The sequence below is a fragment of the Mauremys mutica genome, chromosome 7 (genome assembly GCF_020497125.1).
Source record: "Mauremys mutica isolate MM-2020 ecotype Southern chromosome 7, ASM2049712v1, whole genome shotgun sequence".
NCBI classification, from domain to species: domain Eukaryota; kingdom Metazoa; phylum Chordata; order Testudines; family Geoemydidae; genus Mauremys; species Mauremys mutica.
In genome coordinates, this window is record NC_059078.1 from 83874748 (window position 1) to 83896069 (window position 21322).

General features: G+C 41.4%; 1 protein-coding gene across 3 annotated transcripts in view; it reads right to left on the minus strand.

The window, feature by feature from the left end:
• The window catches only part of CTNNA3 (catenin alpha 3), a 967088-nt gene that overhangs the window by 17995 nt on the left and 927771 nt on the right, over positions 1-21322 (minus strand). For all 3 annotated transcript variants that reach the window (XM_045025624.1, XM_045025625.1, XM_045025626.1), the window contains one exon: positions 14671-14805. In XM_045025624.1, coding sequence (XP_044881559.1) covers positions 14671-14805 — 135 coding nt within the window. The remainder of the gene's footprint in view (positions 1-14670; positions 14806-21322) is intronic.

Genomic DNA, 21322 nt, shown 5'->3' on the forward strand with positions numbered 1-21322 from the left:
CCCCCATCCACTTCCAGCCCACCGACTGCCCCCCTCAGAATCCCTGACCCATCCTGCTCCTTGTCCCCTCACTGCCCCCCAAGACCCTCTCCCCAACCACCACCCTGGAACCCCCCCACCAGTCCCCCCTGTTCCCTGTCCCCTGACTGCCCCAACCCCTCTCCACCACCCCCACCAAGTCCTGACCGCCCCCCGGAATGCCCACGATCCAACCCCCGTTCTCCATCCCCTGACCACCCCCCCAAAACCTCTGCCCCATCCCTGTCCCCGGGACTCCCTGCCCCTTATCCAACCCCCCTCCCGGCCCCCTACCATGCTGTTTACCTCACCTCCCCCCTTCCCAGAGCCTCATTGCGCCGTGTCCAGGAGCTGGCCTGGCCCCTGGACAATGCTGCAGCGGCCTGGGTCCAGCAGGACCAGAGCTCAGAGCCCCGCCCCCTTACCATGCGGCTCTGAGCGGGGCAGAGCTCAGGCCCTGCTGGAGCCATGCCATTTTAGCTCTGTCCAGGGCTGCTCCTGGACGCGGCGCGCTGAGGCGCTGGAGGATGGGGGAAGGCGGAGGCGGGGCCGGGGCTGGAGCACTGTCTTGGGGGCCCCTGCGGGGCCCAGGGCCTGAGGCAAATTGCCCCCCCCCCAGGCGGCCCTGACAATTTCACCCATACTACTTATATAGGTTCTTCAGCTGCAAGGTGCAAAGTACCTTCAACTCATATATGGGAGATTTCAATAGGAGATGAAGCCATAAGTGCCTTCCAGAAAGTGCTCAGTACCCCATAAATTCAGGCTCATAGTATTTTATGTCAGCAAATGGCTTTACAAACACCATTTTGCCAGCCTTAAGGATTAAAAAATCATGAGATTTAAAAAATTGGGTTATTTGCCTTCTGTATTTTTGAGCCCTTAGGGTCTGGTTTTTTTAGCCCTCGTGGGTGTGAATAAACTTTTTTTGTGAAAATTGACACTGGAAAATCAGACTATTAGAAAAAACACCACATATCTCAAGACTCATAAAAGTTGACAACATCCCTCCAAGCTAAGTATTATTTTCCCATTTTAGAAATAGGGAAACTAAATATGATAAATTAAAGAGACAAGGTAGGTGAGGTAATATCTTTTTTTGGTCAGAAGTTGGTATAACAAAAAGAGATTACTACTTCAGACCACCTTGTCTCACTACTATCTGGGGGCTGACACGACTACAACATAATAAATTAAGTGACTTCTGATAGAGGCAGTCAGTTTCAGTCTCTGGCTTAGAATTCAGGAGATACTGACTCCAACTTCGGCACTCAGGATTGCGCCCATCTCTTATTTAGGTAATAACTCATATACAAATATCGTAAAAGTACTTCCCTATGAAAGCAATGTGAAACATTTGTAGAAAAACGATAATTTAAAGCGGGAGGCAACATAACTTATATTATTGGAGGTTTTAGTGATACCTCAGTCTGTCAGAATAAAATTGGCCACCTTGTCTAAAATGATCGTTAGGGATTTGAGAATAATTTTGTTAAGGGGGACTGTCTTTCCTTCAGGCCTACAGGTAAGGTATTTTTCATTCAAATCAGATCCTTTGGGAGGCGGGTGGAGAGGCTGATTCTCATTTACGCTAAGTACACAAATACAGAGCAGTATAAAATGACTTTAGTGTGAATTAGAACCAGGATCATTATCTTTTCTGTCAGTAGAAAAAGTAGCTATACCAGCTTGACCAGGTATAATTCTGCTCACTACTGAGGGCCACTTTCATTACAAGGTCTGATTGCCTCTTTCCCTAAGCTTTAGTTCTGATTAGGCTCATTCACGATTGTGTCTTGTAAAATAATTATAAAGAAATGGTGAGTTGATGCAGTTGATTAGTGGGCCAAATCCTGAAGTCCTGTGGAGGCAAAATTCCTCTGGGACTTCAAGAGTTACCATGTCCAATGATTAAGCAAAAAATTAGTAGTAGTAGTAGATGTGCTGCTTGTTCTATACAGAAACTTGATGCTTGGTTTTTCAATGGGGAACAATCAGCCACCTCTTACTTATGCATATATTTGCATTCACAAACACCTGTAGATGTACTTCTCAAGAACTATCACCTGCATCTGCAGGTGGTAGATCATAACAAAGGAAACCACTTTTGGAAAAATAGGCCCTTGAGAACTAAAACAGCACAACAGAATGCACTATTTGATGTAAACCCCTTCCTTGCTGCTTCTGCCAGAAAATGTTAGCTTGGGAGAGAGAGAGTGTCAAATCTCCTGGGTAACAGCAAGGCATAAACATATGCCTCATGTATGTGGAGGATAAATAAGTCAGTAGCATCCTACAGTTTCACAACCTGATCTTTCCTATTGGCACAAAAGTATCATTGACTAAGTACTAATGCCTTCCAGTGTGCACTAACAGCAAAGCCTCCAATAATTAAACTGCCCTGATTTTCCCCTTTAAATTACAGTTTGCTTCTGCAAAGTTTAGCAAGTGCAAATTGGAAATCATTGATAACTGCAGCAGTAGATAAAGTATCAGCAAAATTTACCCTTTTTGCCTCCTATCAGGTGCTGTTCCTTTATGGAAAATAATTTCCTCGTTTTTCCCTGCAGGACTCTGGAAGAGGAGAGCTGTTCAAGAACTGCCCTTTTATCCAGTCCTGAACCAAAACATGCAAAAGGAAAATATAAAAATATAAACAAAAACCCAGCTTAGATGATGAAGTGGGCTGTTGATCATATGATATTGCTGCATTGCCTGAAAGAGGTGGCAGAGATGCTAGGAGGGACTCACCCAGAGCATAATGATGGAAACTGTACCTCCAGAGTTCCACAAGGATCAATTCTCTCTGGTCCTGTTCAACATCTATATGCAACCACTGGGTGAACCAGTCAGATGACATGGACTCAAATGCCTGCAGTATGAAAATGGTACACAGCTCTATCTGTCCTTCTCCACATACAACCACAACGGCCCAGCACTTGGAGGAGATCAGCTCATGAATGACAAACAGTGGGCTGAAGCTGAACCCGAGCAAGACAGAGGAGATTCCGGTAGGCAGAGGAAAGTATTTGGAAGAATTTGCAAACACAGTGCGGTCCCCTTTGATTGAAGGTGAACATCCACAAATGGTCAATTCAGTCCATAGTTTAGGAGTATTCTTGGATTCCTTGCTGAAGTTGGGGGTCTTACATAGCAAGAGTCATGATAATACTTTAAACCATACCTGGCTGGTTAGGAGACTGCACCTCATTCTAGCAGCTGAAGACTCAGGCCTCAGTTATTCATAGCCTCTTGGCTGGACTACAGCAATGTATACCTGGCCATGCAACCTTCAGCACTGAGGAAACTCCAACTAGTACAGAATGCTGGAGCACATCTCCTCAGCAACACAGGCTTACATATAAAACCCATCCACCACTCTGTACGTTGGTTTCCCATAGAATTTTGAATTGAGTTCACGGTCAAAGTGCTGCATGGGCCAGGCCCAGGATATCTAAAGCTCCAGGATGCAGACTGTGGGAGCAACAAATATGCTCCTCTGAACTCTCAATAATAAGAGTAAATCTGATCTGTGTGAGAGACAGACCTTTCTCTGGGGCATTCTGAATCTGTGAAATGAACAGCCAAAAGAACTAAACACCATCACAAACTTAATATTAGGATAAGCCTAAGGGAGAAAGTCTTCACTGTAGCTCGGGCTTGTATTGTTAACTATTTCACAACTCAATAGTCTCTTCTTAAAGGCACATTATGGGCAGCCAGTCAAAAGAATGCCAGCTGACCTCAGCTATAATAACCCTTCCTGCGAAAAAAAAAAAAAAAAGACTCTCATAGTAACCAACATGTCACATTTTGGCAGGGGCAATTTTCCAAATGAGCTACAGAACAGGGAACTGTGAGAGCAGTATGCTTATACTTGAAAATATAGGTGCATAATTGCACATACAAATAGGTATCTCTAAAAGGGTGGGCCATAGTTTCTATGCAGTGCAAAGAGAACTTAGATTTTAAAGATCTTATTCAACACTGCATATTACGCAAGTTATGATCCTTGGACAGACAAAAGTATGATTATGGGGATTGGAACTTATTTGTCCTAGGGTGTCTAGGCATTTTAAATTAATTTTTAGATCCAAATAGCCAATTGTTTTTTTTCCCCTAATAATTTTCCCAAGTCAATTCTGCCTCCCCAATAATCAATAATTGAGCAGGCCTCCTCAGATTTTGTGTCCCCTATTAGTCTCCAGGGTACACAGAAAGTTCAGCTGAGTCTCCCAATTTCTCGGTCTTCATCTGGCCCCCTGCTCTTTGGTTCCTACTCTATATTCTTAAAGGAACAGCAACTCAGAAACCACTCTGCCCCCTTCTCCTCCCCCCCATCTTTTCCCCTTCTGAAAAACCATTAATGGCACCTGAACTATTCTGCTCCCTGTCTCTTCCCTCTCCTCCAGTCAAAGGAACAACAGTTGAGGGGGAGGGAAAAAGCCTCTTCTGATGCAAAGCTTCTCCTCAGCAGCGAGTGATGCATTAAGTTTGCCTCTGAGTGGGGGGCAGAGCACCCTGCCTACTGCCACAGTTATGGGACATGGGCTAGACTCCAGCCTGGAACTGTGCCAGCCACAGACTTTCTGCCTTTTATTTTATTGCCATTAAACTGAGGACATTTCTAGCTCTTTTAAAAAGCTCACAAAGCTAGCAGTGAGTCTGTAGGATTACTCTCTGAAGGAACTTTTTATTTGAGACAAAGTGCTAATTAAGCATTTAAAATGGGTATTGAAATACTCAAATGCTGACATATGTGTCCAAATGCAGAAGTTAGATGGCTTATTTAAGTGCCTATCTTTGTACAAACTAGAGTCACTTATTTCAATATTAAGTTACTCTAGGAGTTACACAACCAGGGATATTCAAAAATAAATTAGACCAGACATTCATGGAAAAAAATGCTGTGAAATAGCCTGCACAATGCAGGGGATCAGACTAGGTGACCTGAGAAATATTTTCCACCCCAATTATCTGATGCTGTGATACTGCAACTACTGGGACACATTTAAAAAACAAAACAAAACAAAAAAACATTAGAAGGAATCAGTACTCCTGCAATTATTCCTCTCTTTCTGTACTTCCAATAGTTAAAAAAGAAGCCAGCTACAGAGCTATGTTTGGTCTCCCTTACTACATTATGTGGTGAAAGTAGATACAGATGGAACAAAAAAAAAAACCCTTACTACTTCTTAGTGCCACAAATAGACCAGAACACCCACATGTTAATTTCCTGCATTATGATATAATTCCAAGACATCTCTCTTCCTGAAGTCGGTACTGCAAAATGACATCTCGAGTAGTGCAAGCCAATCAATATTTCTGGAAATCCAATACCTGTAGAGTACCTACAAACAGTATTATGGATAATATGCTAAAATAAATGTAACTACTGATTACTACAGACATCTCTTTGTTATTTCCAGTGTGGTATGAGGATTGTGTTGCAGCTGAAGTGGTATTGTTCAGTCGGTGTCAGTGCATCTTATAGACATTCCCAGGTGGGGAAGAGGACTTAGCATACAGCTGTTGGAAAATGCCAAAATTTGAAAAGCAGCAATAAAACCAGAAGCAGGGAATACAAAGAATTTCCCCTGTTCTACTTTTCATCATACCAACTGAAGGCTTGGTAAATCCTTGCAAACGTAGATGGCCAAAATGTTGACAATATTTTACTCCTTTTGTTTAAAATGTTTTGCTGTTTCCCAGGGATGTAAATGAAGGACTAAATATTGACTCAGTCAGGGTGGTTTTTTTTTAAATAAATAAAATCAGAATCGAAGTGTACAAGAGAACATTAGAATCTGTTTTTCTATCAAAGCCATTACTGTGGTATCTGAAGCATCTATGGCAGGCTGCAAAGTAGAATGAAAAGTGCTGCAGAGCAGAGAAAGACAGTGAGGAATAAGCAGAAGCTGTCCACATAAGTGAGACTGCTGAGAAGCTGCACATGTTTAAAATTGGCCTAAAGTCAAGACTCTGTAAATCAAGAACAGCAGTAAAAAGGAATGACACCTGGAGTCTCCAGAAGGGCCCTCAGCCAAGCCTAGCAATTAAACCTACATTGGCACTTTGGCAGGGTTTTTAATTTTATTTTACATATGAATCTTGCAAAGGTATGCTGAACACAGTGTTGTTGTAGCTGTGCTGGTCCCAGGATATTAGAGAGACAACAGAAGTTGGTCCTGCTGTGTCTCTCTAAAGGTAGGCTGACACAAAATTAGGTCAACATAAGCCACCTGGAATTTATCTAGTTATGCATCTGTCTACACTCAAAATTTCCTCCTGCCAATGTAAGTGCCCTGTTATAGAGGCATAATAATACTGCCTCCCCAAAGCAGTGTTGAGCCATGGTTGATGTACTGAGGTCAACACAACATGCATGTAGACACTATGTAACTTATGTCAACTCTAGCAGTCCTCCAGCCCAACACTGATTGCTCTGATTGGACTTGTCATAAAGCCTGGAAGTTCCTGCCTCTTAAAACCCAGCACATTTTTGAAATGCCTTTTCCTGATTGCCCAGCTTGGTGACCACATCTAGCAGGTCTCCATTGTTGTGCACAATTGCCCAGATGACCAATCATGCTACACATTCCAGATGCACTCCAGCCTGGATTGGCCAGAAATATTGGATCTCCTGGGCCTGTGGGGAGAAGCGGCTGTGCAAGCACAGCTATGGACCAGCCATAGAAACATCGGCAGCTATGAACAGATTGCAGGGGAGATGCAGGAGCATAACAGGGACGAGGAGCAGGGCCATGTGAAAGCGAAGGAACTGTGTCAGGCATCTCAGAAGGCCAGGGAGGCCAACAGTTAACCTGGTGCTGAGCCACAGACCTGCTGCTTTTACTAAGAGACCCCCCCACCAGCACCCCACACACCACCACAGATACTTCAGAGAAGCCCAAGCCACAGACCCTTGGCCTGAACAGTGAGGACCAGGATGACATGGGGGACATGCGACCAGGCATCAGCTATGCCAGGATCTGTTTGAGACTTCATTGCTGTCCAGTCAGTCCCAGCAGTTGAGCACGGGTGAACCCAATGCAGGAGACGGATCCTCAGGTAAGTGTGTACATTTATTTCTCATTACAGTGCTAGAAGAGGTAGTGATACAACTAAAAGAGCATTTTTATCTGCTTTTCATTCCTCTGTAGAGTCAGACTAGGTGGGGTGGGGGAATGCAGAGCAGTTTGTTTATGTACGCAGGGCTGCACCTTGAAGTCTTCTGAGAGATCTCAATGAAACTTTCAAGGAGGTGCTCTGCAGTCCACTCCCAAGGGTTTCTGTGGATGGCAGCCTTTCATAGGATACTTTCCCATGCCAGTCAGTGATAACTTCGGCAGGCACCATGGCAGACTAACAGCATACAGGCCAGAGTGCCTTTGGGAAGCTGGAAGCAGCTGTGCTCTCTCTGAGTTTGTTACCCTCAGAAGTGAGAGATCACTGAAAATCACCACCGCCTGTGGAAAATGGTGCCAGTATTCAGTACCATTGCTCTATATTCATAGTTGCATGCAACCAAGCAATTTCCCTCACCCTGGTGGGCCGTATTCACCATGGCTGGTGCTGAGAGTGGCACTGTGCACAAGCAATCCCAAGCAGAGATGCCAATGAGCATGAATTATTTAAACTTGAGGGGAGCTCTTCTAATTGCCTTTGTGTTTGGCTGTTCAAATGCAGCAGACAGCCACTTCACTCCAGCAGCAACTTTTCCCCTTTTGTTCTCAGATATTAATCAGGACACAGCAGACTGCCATAATCATTGGGATATTTTTTCACAGAGATCCAATCCTGTGAGTAAACAATGCCAGCATTCCTTCAATATGCCAAACGCATATTCATCTGTCATTCTGCACCTGTTGAGCTGTCAAGGTGGCCAGTGTATGACTTCATGAACCAGGGGCAGGCTGGGTCCTCCAGGGCCACTGTTGGCATTTTAACATCACCAGTGACAAACTAAGGGTCAGGAAAGAAAGTTTCTGCTTGTAGCTTTCTGGACAGTCCTGTGTTCTTAGAGATGCGAGCATTGTACACCTTCCCTGAACAGCCAACATTGATGTTGGTGAGGTATCCCCAGTGATCCTTGCATAACCATAGAAAATAGCCCTTTCTGTTGCTGTACTCTGTGGCAAGGTGATCTGATGCCAAAAGAGAGATATACATGCAAGCTATCACTCCACTGCAGTTCAGGAACCCCACTGCTGCAAATCCATCCACTGTATCCTTCATATTGCTGAGAGTCATAGCCCTGAACAGCATGAGATTATTAACGGCCCTTCACGCTTGCATGACAATAGCTCCCAGAACAGATTTTCCAATGCCAAAATGATTTCCCACTGACTGGTAGCTATCTGGTGTCACAAGTGCTGCTCTCTTTTTAATGTCCTTGTGTAACACACACACACCTTCTGGCTGTGGTGTTCTGTCCCATCTAGTGGCACCAAGACCACTTAAAGAGAGAGCTAAAATGAGTCTGCTCTATGGTGTTAGTTAACAGCCAGTTGGCTTTTAGCTCCTGTGGTAGAGGTTCAAGCACTAAGCTCCAGAGGTCCCAGGTTCGATCCTGCCCACGATGACCTGGGTCTGTTGGTGTTACTCTTGCACTGGAGGGCTGGGATGAGGTTGACACACAGATCAAAAAATGTGGCCTTGTGCATCCAAAAATTCTGCAGACACTGCTCATCATCCCAAACCTGCATTATGATGCAATCCCACTACTCAGTGCTCATTTCTCCGGCCTAGAAGTGGTGCTCCCCTATCTGAAGCCGCTCAGTGAATGCCACCAACAACCTTGAATTGGCTATGTCCCATAGCAATCTGTCCTGCAAGAAATCGGTATGGTTGACATTGATTTAGTTTTCCTTACAGCTCTCCAAATACCAGAGAATTGCATGTCCTCTAATTGCAATGCATATGACAATCGTGTAGAGCTCCGTGCTTCTGGATGAACAGTGAGGAGGGCCACATGGGTTCGTGGGATTTCTAAAAAAGGCACGAACATTATGGGATATAGATGACATTATGGGATGGAGACAGTTGCATGCTGGGAAGTTGAGCCCTTGCTCCCAGTCACCCATGAGTGATTCATTTCTGCCCCACCATTCATTGCCAAAAACTTCCCCAAAATCAGTGCACTGGATGGTGGTGGGTTGCACACTGAGATACCTACCCATGGTGCACAACACTGTGCATCAACACAAGCTCTCCTAGTGAGCATATATAGCACCAATGCAAACAGCCAAGTATACACATGCACAAATGATGTACTATTTGGTGATGACTTTATGCTGATGTAATGTGCATCAATCAAAGCTTATAGTGCAGACATGGCCACAGGAAAGTTGCATACGGAGGGGAAGCCAGCGGCATAGGAGAGACCGCCTCAAAATACTTCCTTGCCTTTTTTTTTTGCTGTAAGATGTGCTAGTGAGAGTAATGTATATCTGTCTGTGTTCTCAGGTGCCTGAGTAAATAAGTAATCAAGTATTGATGATACCCTAACATATGAAAGGAATGATGCCAGAACTCTACCACACTCACCAGCACCTCCTCAGATACAGTATTGCCATAAACTAAAATAATCCTTATGTTAGTTTGGTAGGTAAACTGTGGTGTCCTTAGATAAAATATGGAGGGTTGCTGACCATGTCTCCTTTTTCACTTCTCATTCTTAAACAGATTAGATAGTACTCAGGTGGGAAAAAAGTCAAAATAAATCCCCCACCCCAAGTAGAGTTCTGACCCCAGAAAGGGAGAACAGCCAGACTTTCTATCAAGTCTGCTAGGGATTTGGAGATTGATAATGATTTTATGTGGAAGGTGCACAGATACAATAGCGATGGGCGGCACTCTAAAACCTTGAGATAAAAGGGCCAAAGCCACTAGCCTGAGTGGTTGGGCTAGAAGTAGGAAGATGGCTGCAGAGAGTACATCAACCAGCAGGCTGAGGTAGCCCTTCACACCCTTCATAGCTTTCACTGCAGGGCACAGAGACAGAGGACTCATAGTAGTGGACCTACTGCCCCTTCCCCCCACCCCCGTTTGTCTCTATGATACTCCCAGTTGCAACTTGGGCATTCCCATTACTGGAAGCAAGAAGGGAGCAGAACTTTGCAGAGGGGCTGCTCCACCTTGCATGTTTCTACACCCAGATCGTTGGCCTCCACCTTGTACAGTAAAACCCCAGCAATTTTAATACCAGGAGGCCCACTTGCAAAGGCAGGATTTGCTTCAGTTGTTTTTTTTAACCACTATTAAAAAAACCCCAGTGCAGTAGCTCAGCCATTTCCTGAACAGTCATTGATTTTGTCTCCCTCTCAATTTATTAACAGCCCTGCTTGCTTTAGAGCCTTCCCCATCTGACGTATTTCAAGTTCTCATATTCCCCTCAAGATGAAATGAGTCCCTGCAGTCACTTTTAAACACTGGATCCAAAGAGTCTTCAGTTACACATACATTGGAACGACTAATATAAGACAGCAAATTGGATTTGGTGCTCCATTTTTACTTGAAAATGATAGTTGCGCACAGCCTGTTTCAAATGCTCTCTCTACCTCAACAATAATAATTGGGGAGGAAATGACAATGGGAAAAATGATTAAGTTTTAAGCTTACACACCACCTGTGCTGTGCCAGGGCATTTTATACTTTTATACTCTCACAACAGTAAGGACTAGCTATAACCATTATTAAGTACTGATAGGCATACAGTCTCTTAGGATCAGATCATAAGCCCCCTGAAGAGAATGGAAGTCTTTCCATTGACTTCAGTGGGTTTTGGATCAAGACTTTATATTGTCAATTTCTGAGGGTAGGGGCTGCCTTTCTTTGTTTTTTGTACAGAGCCGAACACCTCTGCATTTAACAAAAAACTTCATGAGCATTTGCAGGGATTTAATCCTTTAGTAGAGTAGCAGCTAGGATTTCACTGCCCCTGGCCCTGACACAGCAAAGCCGGTAAGCACATGCCCTTACTGGCTAGGGCTAGATTTATGCATATAATTAAGTGCTTTGCTGAACCAGGGCTTCTGGGATGTAATACAGCTGCACTCAAATTAATAGGAAAAGGATTGAACCTGTTTTTTCTCTTGGATTTATGAGTTAAGTTGGGTTTGTTTTTAATATCATTTTTGTTGTTTATTTTGCATTTTAGAATGTTGACGGAGAACAGCAAGTGTCAATAGAATGAAACCCAATAAATATAGTATTCCTTAATATCACTTGTTATTTATACTACAACTGGGGGAGGGGGGAGATTTTCCTGATGAGAGCACCCAATGAAATGATGGGTAGAGGAGACAAAACCAGAAAATTTAATCCAAAATGCAGAATTCTACCTTTCAAAGACAGTATTGCTTTGCAAATTGTCACAAATCCATCACTGGCCACAGTATTCAGAAATGCAAATTATGTAGTAAATGTGATGTGGTTTAAGGCACCATTTTTAAAAAGAAAGAAGAAAATGAAAAATAAAACACAATTTCATTAATTTACAACCTAATTAAAATCCAACACTTTTTTTTTTCAAATAAAAAACTACCACAGCATGCAAAATTACATTTCTGCAGTCTCCAAAGATTGAAATACGGTCATCAAATTCTCATCCAATATGACCTTCAGGATAAACTACATAAACTGATCCAATTTAAGTCTTGTCTAAGCAGAAGAGGATTCATGTAACATCTAGTTAGATTATAAAACCAAAAAAAACCCAAACAAACTGGTCCAGGTTTAAAAAACAAAATAATTCAGTCCCTGAAAATGTAACCAGTGCATGCATAGAGACCATAGAGAAAATTGTTGTTGCATTCTAGAAATTATTGGTTGTATACCTTTGTTGAAGCAGCAAAGAATCCTGTGGCACCTTCTAGACTAACAGACGTTTTGCAGCATGAGCTTTCGTGGGTGAATACCCACTTCTTCGGATGCAAGTAGTGGAAATTTCCAGGGGCAGGTTTATATATGCAAGCAAGAAGCAAGCTAGAGATAACGAGGTTAGTTCAATCAGGGAGGATGAGGCCCTGTTCTAGCAGTTGAGTGAAAACCAAGGGAGGAGAAACTGGTTCTGTAGTTGGCAAGCCATTCACAGTCTTTGTTTAATCCTGAGCTGATGGTGTCAAATTTGCAGATGAACTGGAGCTCAGCAGTTTCTCTTTGAAGTCTGGTCCTGAAGTTTTTTTGCTGCAGGATGGCCACCTTAAGATCTGCTATTGTGTGGCCAGGGAGGTTGAAGTGTTCTCCTACAGGTTTTTGTATATTGCCATTCCTAATATCTGATTTGTGTCCATTTATCCTTTTCCGTAGAGACTGTCCAGTTTGGCCGATGTACATAGCAGAGGGGCATTGCTGGCATATGATGGCATATATTACATTGGTGGATGTGCAGGTGAATGAACCGGTGATGGTGTGGCTGATCTGGTTAGGTCCTGTGATGGTGTCGCTGGTGTAGATATGTGGGCACAGTTGGCATCGAGGTTTGTTGCATGGATTGGTTCCTGAGTTAGAGTTACTATGGTGCGGTGTGCAGTTACTGGTGAGAATATGCTTCAGGTTGGCAGGTTGTCTGTGGGTGAGGACTGGCCTGCCACCCAAGGCCTGTGAAAGTGTGGGATCATTGTCCAGGATGGGTTGTAGTTCCCTGATGATGCGCTGGAGGGGTTTTAGCTGGGGACTGTATGTGATGGCCAGTGCAGTCCTGTTGGTTTCTTTCTTGGGTTTGTCTTGCAGTAGGAGGCTTCTGGGTACACATCTGGCTCTGTTGATCTGTTTCCTTATTTCCTCGTGCGGGTACTGTAGTTTTGAGAATGCTTGGTGGAGATTTTGTAGGTGTTGGTCTCTGTCTGTGGGGTTAGAGCAGATGCGGTTGTACCTCAGTGCTTGGCTGTAGACAATGGATCTTGTGGTGTGCCCGGGATGGAAGCTGGAGGCATGAAGGTAGGCATAGCGGTCGGTAGGTTTTCGGTATAGGGTGGTGTTAATGTGACCATAAATTATTTGCACCGTAGTGTCTAGGAAGTGGACCTCCCGTGTAGATTGGTCCAGGCTGAGGTTGATGGTGGGGTGGAAGCTGTTGAAATCATGGTGGAATTTTTCCAGAGTCTCCTTCCCATGGGTCCAGATGATGAAGATGTCATCAATGTAGCATAGGTAGAGAAGGGGCATGAGTGGACGGGAGCTGAGGAAGCGTTGTTCCAGGTCAGCCATAAAAATATTGGCATATTGTGGGGCCATGCGGGTGCCCATAGCGGTGCCACTGATCTGGAGATATATATTGTCATCAAATTTGAAATAGTTGTGTGTGAGGATAAAGGCACAGAGCTCAGCAACCAGTTGTGCTGTGGCATCATCAGGGATACTGTTCCTGACAGCTTGTATTCCATCAGCGTGTGGGATGTTTGTGTAGAGAGCCTCTACATCCATGGTGGCCAGGATGGTGTTTTCTGGAAGGTCACCAATGCATTGTAGTTTCCTCAGGAAATCAGTGGTGTCACGGAGATAGCTGGGAGTGCTGGTGGCATAGGGTCTGAGTAGAGAGTCCACATATCCAGACAGTCCTTCAGTGAGAGTTCCAATGCCCGAGATGATGGGGCATCCAGGATTTCCAGGTTTGTGGATTTTGGGCAGTAGATAGAATATCCCTGGTCGGGGCTCTAAGGGTATGTTGTAACAACCTTTGTTGTTACATTGTAATATGTATTTGTTCATATAACTTTAAGCATTTGTGAGCATGGAGATAGAGAGGAATAAGTATTACTTAGATTGTAAGTTCTTTGGGGCAGGGACCATTTTTCTTATGTGTTTGTACAGCACTGCACACAGGTCCATGACAGATCCTTGCTCATAGGCACTACCTCAGCACAAATAATAACAGCACAATGAAAAAGGTTGTTTCTTCACAGCAGAATAGTCTGGCCCTGAGAATTCAGATTATTCCATCAAAGTGAGTTACTCTCTTGCAGAAGGACAGAAATTCCACTAATTGGTGCTCAAAATCAGAGCAATGGCTGAATTGTAGTTATCTCCCCCAGCCTGATGTCCCCAGGCTAACGCAGGTCCAGAAATCTAATTAAGCAACTTCCCTTGTTCTCAGGGTTTGTTTTTTTTTGGGCTCTCTTACTCTCACATTGCAACAGCCTGACTAGAACCTCCCCAGTCATTTCCTTATGAGCTGGGAACAACAGCTCCCAAATCAAAAAGTGAAAATATATAGAAAGAAATCCATGGGATGAGAAAGATGTAGCATTAGGTAAACACACATTACCTCAAAATGGGTCTGATTTTCTAAACCAATTTTACATCAGTGTCTCTCTATTGGAGTTAGTTACTTCAGTGTAACAGAATGAAGAATCAGGCCGCTTGATAACTTTAAAGACACCAGGCCTGATTCTCCACTGCCTTGCATCATCTGTGATATTACACAGCTGTACAACGTGGGTGTAAAATGTTTTCTTTCTGATTTGATAGTGTCTTGTTCTCACTTTGCTCAGGTATAAATGACAACACAAGATATAAACCAGTGGGGAATAAAATTAGGACCAGAGGACTATAAAACTACATTTCACAAATGCTACAAATTCACTCCAAAATTTGAAATCTATAGTTGTACCTAGCACAGAAAGTATCTTCTGAACTCTTTTTACTTACAGCAGACACGATGAGCTCTCCACTGAGATTCTGGATTTCTGCTTTAACTTGACTGCAGATTTTGAGCTGGTGACAATAGAGCTTGATCTGTTCCAGGTAAGCCAATACATCCTGTTTACATGATTGATCTGGACACTACACATTAAAAAGAATAATGAATAAAACACTTTCTACAAATTCTTAATCACTTCAATTTTCAATTATTAAGCTTAAGATTTAATCTTTTCTAAACTCTCAGCTCTCCAACATAGTGTGTTAATGTCCAAACGAGTGAACATATTTCAAAGGTGCATTCAAAATTTAGTCTGAGACTTTTATCAGATTCATGTTCCCTTAGGAATGTTAATTGTAATTGCTCTCTAATGTAGTCTTGCTCTCCACTGCTCTAAAGTTTGGTTATTTGCTAATGTTGTGAACCTTTAAAACTCTACAAACAAAGATGTTCACAGTAATCCCAAACTTCATTGCATTCACCCATCCTTAATTCAAGACTACTGGAATTGCCTTAGCCATAGTTCTAGCTGAGTAGCTTTCACTAGTGCATGAAATTACTACTTTCCTTCAGCACCTAAGAGGCTCTGCATTTATTTTTGCAGTATTACTTACCATTTACTTGGCAAGCTACATGGACTAATAACAATGGAAACCCACATTAATAGATGGTTATACTATAAGTGACTCTAGGTTACGGCCTCTATCCTGATGCCATTCAAGGCAATGACAAAATTCCCATTGACATTGGTGGGAGAAGGAGTAGGTCATAGTTGTGAACAATATCTCATGGTCAATTCTCTGTTTTTATGGTGATGCTCATACTTTCTATGAAATCTTCTTTTTACTCTCTCATGACTCCAGAGGAGTGATGAAGAATGCTTTGAGGTAAATCTCTCTCAGATGAACAGACTATTCACATAGTACTGGATTTTCATTTACACTAAGGCTACTATTCACTGCTATGGCAGTGTAGAGGGGTCTTAAAGGGGTATTGAATCCCTACACATTGCCAGAGCAGTATGAAATAGCCTTACTGTAAAGGCCAATACAGTCTTTGAGAGTTTTCTGTATAGGTTTTTTTACTGTAGATACTATGAAAATGTAGTCAGTTTCTTTTGATGAAACATTGTGTCAATACTAGTATATTTAAAAAAAAAGATACATTTCAACCAATTGTGGTAGACCTGACCTTTTGCTGTTCATGGCTAGTGCATCATACCTTTATGCTTCCTGATAGAAAATACTGATAGTGTCAGTGTCAATAGAGCATAAGGCCCATCCAAGTTTCTGCTGTTGAATAGAAATGACTCCAGTGTTGTCTTGCACAGTGATGCATGTTATACACAAAGATCCTTTGATATAAAATCCACAATAGGTAACACTATGAAGGAGCATCAGGCTGCTTAATTCATGAGATACCTCGGGGAAAACCCTGGCCCTTTTAAAGTCACTGGTACTTTTCCTAGTGAGGCCAGGATTCACTTCACATTATTATAGAGTAGATTTTAAAATTCTATTTATTAATTAAAAAACTGCATGTTTGAGATTTAGAAAAAGAAAGCCAGGAACAATCACAAGTTTAAAAAATGAATCACTGGCTTGTAAAGAGAGATTCAGTACTTCCTCCTTGATCTGAAAAAAAAATGGTACTGCTTTTTGGCCTCAATGCACTTTGTAATTAATGAGTTTAACACTGCTATCACAGTACAGTATAGGCAGCTTGTGTAAACATTGTTTATTTCTGTAACTGCAGTTCCATAAAATCTGCCCTTCCAGTCATAAACAGCTGTAAGCATCAGGACTAACTGTATGGAGATGAAATATGTTGACTGGAACCATCTATTCAGTCCTCTACAGTTTTTTTGTAAAATGACCTGGGATATTTATTTCCACTTGGGCAGATCCCAGAGATGGGCAGATAGGATTTTGTTGTAATTTCTCATTGTTTCAAATAGCAGTAAAATTGAGCATATAAGTCTCCAGTGCAGAGGCAATGATATTTAAAATCCAATGTATGTTTAGATAGGATGAACAGTGAGGTGGCAAAATTTGCAGATGGCACAATATTATTAGGATAGATAAGATTAGAGAAGAATATTGTGAACTCCAGAGACATAACGAAGCTAGGAAAATGGATAGAATGATGTCAGTGTTGACCAATACACATCTGAAGGAATAATTTTAATTACTGATATGTATTACTGGGATTAAAGTAACTGTAACCACTCTGAAAAAAGGCCTCGGTTTCACTGTGGACAACTCAGCAGAAAGCTCTGCTAAGTGTGCCATGGAGGGCAAATAAAAAAAATGTTATGACATATAACAGGTTAGAAAATACTACTGAGAATATTATAATGCCACTATATTATTTGTTGTTAAGATTTCACCTTGAGTGTTCTTCTTTGCTCATCCCATCTGAAAACAATACATCAAATAGAAAGGTTCCAGAGATAGGCAACATATATGAAGAGAAGCATGGAAAACTTCCATATAAGGAGAGATTGGAAACATTAGGTCTGTTTAGTAAGAAGATGAATAGTTATGGGGTATGAAAGAGATCTATAAAACAATGAATGTCATGGAGAAGGCCATTAACCTTTTCTCATAATAGAATTAAAAATGGAGTAGCCAATGAAACTAAGGCAACACATCCAAAAGTGACAAATATTTTCCACAGCTCAAACCTGTGGAACTCATTACTAAACAATATGACTGAGCCAAGAGCTTAACGGCATTCAAAAAAATGAAGAGACATTTATATTGGTAATCTGAGTTACATTAAACAATAAAATAATACAAGGGACATAAACCCTCATGCTCAGGGATTAAGTAGCCAATTATTAACACATGTTAGAAAGAAAATTCCTTTCTGGGCTGGTTATTCTATTAGGGGTTTCCTACACATCCCTCTGAAGCATCTAGTACTGGCCACTATTACATACGAGACAAGATGGACCAGTGGTCTGTTCCAGTATGGTAATTACTATGTTCCTAGCATTTATCATCCCAGAAAACAACTGATAGTTACCAGTTTAATTTCTCACACTGAGAAATAAGTTTCAGTTAAATACAGTGGCAAATTACAAACCATTTGATTAGAGAGACAAGAATAAGAGCTCTGTGTAGCTTGAAAGCTTGTCGTTTTCACCAATAGAAGTTGGTCCAGTAAAATATATTACCTCACCCCCTTGTCTCTCTAATATCCTGGGACCAACACAGCTACAACAACACTGCAAACAAAAGGGTTTGATTCTGTACCTATTGAAGTCAATGGGATCCTAAATTCAACTAGAGGATTGGCAAGGAGTGGAGGAGCTTTACAGAAATAATATCTGTAAAATCTTCAAAATGGTTTGATAAGTGATGCAATAGTTGTGAATACAGTGAAACCTATATTAAAAATCAAGGTGAAAAAGTATTTCCATTAGCCGCTGGCAGAACAGTAGCACAAAAGATCAATACAAGTTATTCTGCAGGAAACTTTGACCATACGTTTATTGGGTTGTGATTTTACTACTTTACCAAAGAAATAAATGTCACTTCCTTTGCACTTGAGCTGAGCTTAGTGATGATTAATGCCTTGTATCACAATAGTAGTTTGCAGTATGTTCTCAGTAGCTGTACATAAGTTTTAAATATTTGTTTAATATAACATTTAACATTTCTGATTGTCTCTTATTTATCAGATAATCATTTTAAAGAATTTATTGTTAATCTTACCATTAGGACAGTTTCTTTTATATGCGTGGCATTTGTATCTTGATGAGGAGATTTCCTATCTATTAATATAATGTTTGTCCTTAATTCTTTGATTTCTAGAGCACAACAATTATTTAAATTTGAATTTTATACAATATTGTGGGCATCTTCAATGACGACTTTAATCTCTAGCACATTCAATAAAAAAGAGATGTACTGACTATGTTGCCATATGACTTTCAGGTCACAAATTAGACAAGTGATTTTAGACAAGTGGTTCAGAACAATCTTATGTTAACTAAGTTTGCTAATTATTTTTTGTGACTAATGTGTGTTTACATTGTTGCTCTGTTGCGTATGTTCAGAGTTGTTAAATCTGAGTCATCTTAATAATAAAAATGGGTTGCAATGTGACTGAATTATGCTAATTGTACAGTACTGTCACATTTATTAAAAAAGAATAAGAGAAAAAATGTAGTTTTTTAAAGTGAGGAACCAAAGGTATTGTCAAATGGAGAACCAGTAAGATTCACTTAATGTAGTTCATGGGAAATTTTTCCAGCTGAAAAACTACATGAACTAAAACAGTTTCACAATTCTCAATTTTGATTCTTCAAAACTGCGTGCAGCCTGAACCAAAATAATTCATTTGAAACTACTGTTCTTTATTAACTGCAAAAGGTCAAAGAGCTACAGCAATGATTCTTCATTACACAGCAATTGTTTATTTCAGCTTCTCTCTCACTTTTGAAGCTAGATGAAGGAAATAAAGTAGGGGTTTGTATACGGAAAACACTATCATTTGCTACTGTTGTTCTCTTAACTGCAAAGGCAGTCAGACTAATAGATTTGGGCTATGGGAGGATTGTGAATAGCAAACTGATGTGGTCCAACTAAATGACAACATTAGATGTGACAACAAATAAAAATGATTTAGTTATTCTCAGTTCAGGCTGCAGCTTTCTCAACTGCATATGATGTGGTGAATAGAAGCATAGCTGGGAGAAGTATGTGTTCATAAATTCATGCTAATAATAATATTTGTGAACAATTATTTGAAAATTTGTGTGCCAGAGGAGTATACAGCATTTAGAACTTTGATGTAAAGAAAATAGTGAAGACAAATTAATGTTATTTAGAGCTTATTTTTGGTTCAACAGAGAAAAAATCCCTTCCATACACACCTTTTGTTTTTGCTGTACATAATTTCATCCTATTTTAATACCTAGTTTTAAGCTATATATAAAACAATAATGTTGTCAGAGAAATTATAACAAAACTGGTGGAAAAGAAAGATATTTCACTAAAGCTTAGTTTTCTATTATTAAACATCTTGACTGAAAAATAGTTTACAAGCCTTATCTTTGGATTTGATGTCCCATTTTACTCTGCAACAGATCTGTGACTGTCATTCTTAAACCTCAATGTACAATTGCTAAAGAGAATCTTGACCAAAAAAGCTCTAGTGTAGTGCAGATGGTGAAAGGATGTATATGCTGAAAGACCAGAAAGAGGGATAACTCCTCTATCTTTCTGCTTAATTGTTCCTCTGAACACAAGTGCACAAACTAATAATGTATACCTCTTGAAGTGTTTACTTAACTGGAGTCTTGAGAATAATGTGGCAGAGGACAAGAAAGATGAACAATCTGCTGCTGTTACATATGTTGTATAAATAAATAAGAGCCACATGCTACACCATGAAGAGAGGGAAAGATGGGTGGTCTGTTAGAGAGTAGAAGAGCAGAGACTCCGGGGCATGTTTGCCTGGACATGTAAGACAGCCACAGAGTTGCTGTTGATGATCAGGATGGGGCAGTACTGGGAAAAGAATGCTACAGCTAGATAAGGACTAAGGACTGGCCCCTTCTCTGTGGTACAGTTGCATTACACTGCATTGCTTACAGGCACAATCTAGTCCTAAAGCCTGTTTCATTGGGGAAGATCACCTCATTGAAAAGGTGGCATACAGCTAATGCAAGGTCTCTACTTACTCACCTTCCATTCTGCCAGCTCATCAAAGAAAAGGGCACATGGCCTGGATACCTGTGAGCTATGCTGATGCTGGGCTGCCTTTTTAAGCTATCTGGGTCTGTTGTAATCCATCATAAATTAGAGCAACCCTTATGTTGTTCTAACACATCACTTTGGGACAGTCTTGCACAGAGCAGTACCAGGATCAGGGGAATGTAATGGCAAGCTCGCTGCCACTTTTACACACATTTACTCTGTGTAACTGAGTTTTAGGATCTGGCCCTAAAACTTTCCACCAGACCACCACATGGTTTGACTCCAGTCCAAACTGCATGAATTACCCTATTTCAGCACTAAGCTCTGCAGAGGGTGTCATAATAGACACCTGTTCTGGGCAGCCAACAGCACATGGTGGTGATTGCTACAAGAAGGGGAAGCAATGCTTAAAGACAGCATAGAGGAGCATCAGTCACATTCCATTTCTTATAAACCCCTGGTCTGAACAGTCATGTTACATTCACCTAGTGTGATATGAACCCTATCTCATTAGAATTCGAATGATATTTATTCCCTGCAAGTACCCAAACCCCTCAGCGCTACTGTTTAGACAAGCAGAAGGCAAAGCTTTGACTATACTGTAGAATATTTGTGTAAAAGCCTGTATGACTTCAACTGTTGTTGAAGACAATGGAGGGGTCTTAATAAATATGCTTTACCATGCAGCTAAAGCTTTGCATTCTGTTTAGTTTAGCAACAGGGGTTGCACTTACTTTAGAGAACCAATATATATTCAAGGGTGGATTAAGGCAGGATCTAGAAAATCTGAGACCCAAAGATCCATGGGAGATGTGGTCAGTGCTAGAGAGTGAGGGAGAAAGAATAGGAAAGGCAGATCTAGACATGCCATTAGTATTTCTGCAAAGTGACCTTTTAGTTGGCTGGATTGAATATGGGGACGATTTAATCTTAATACATCTCTGCACCA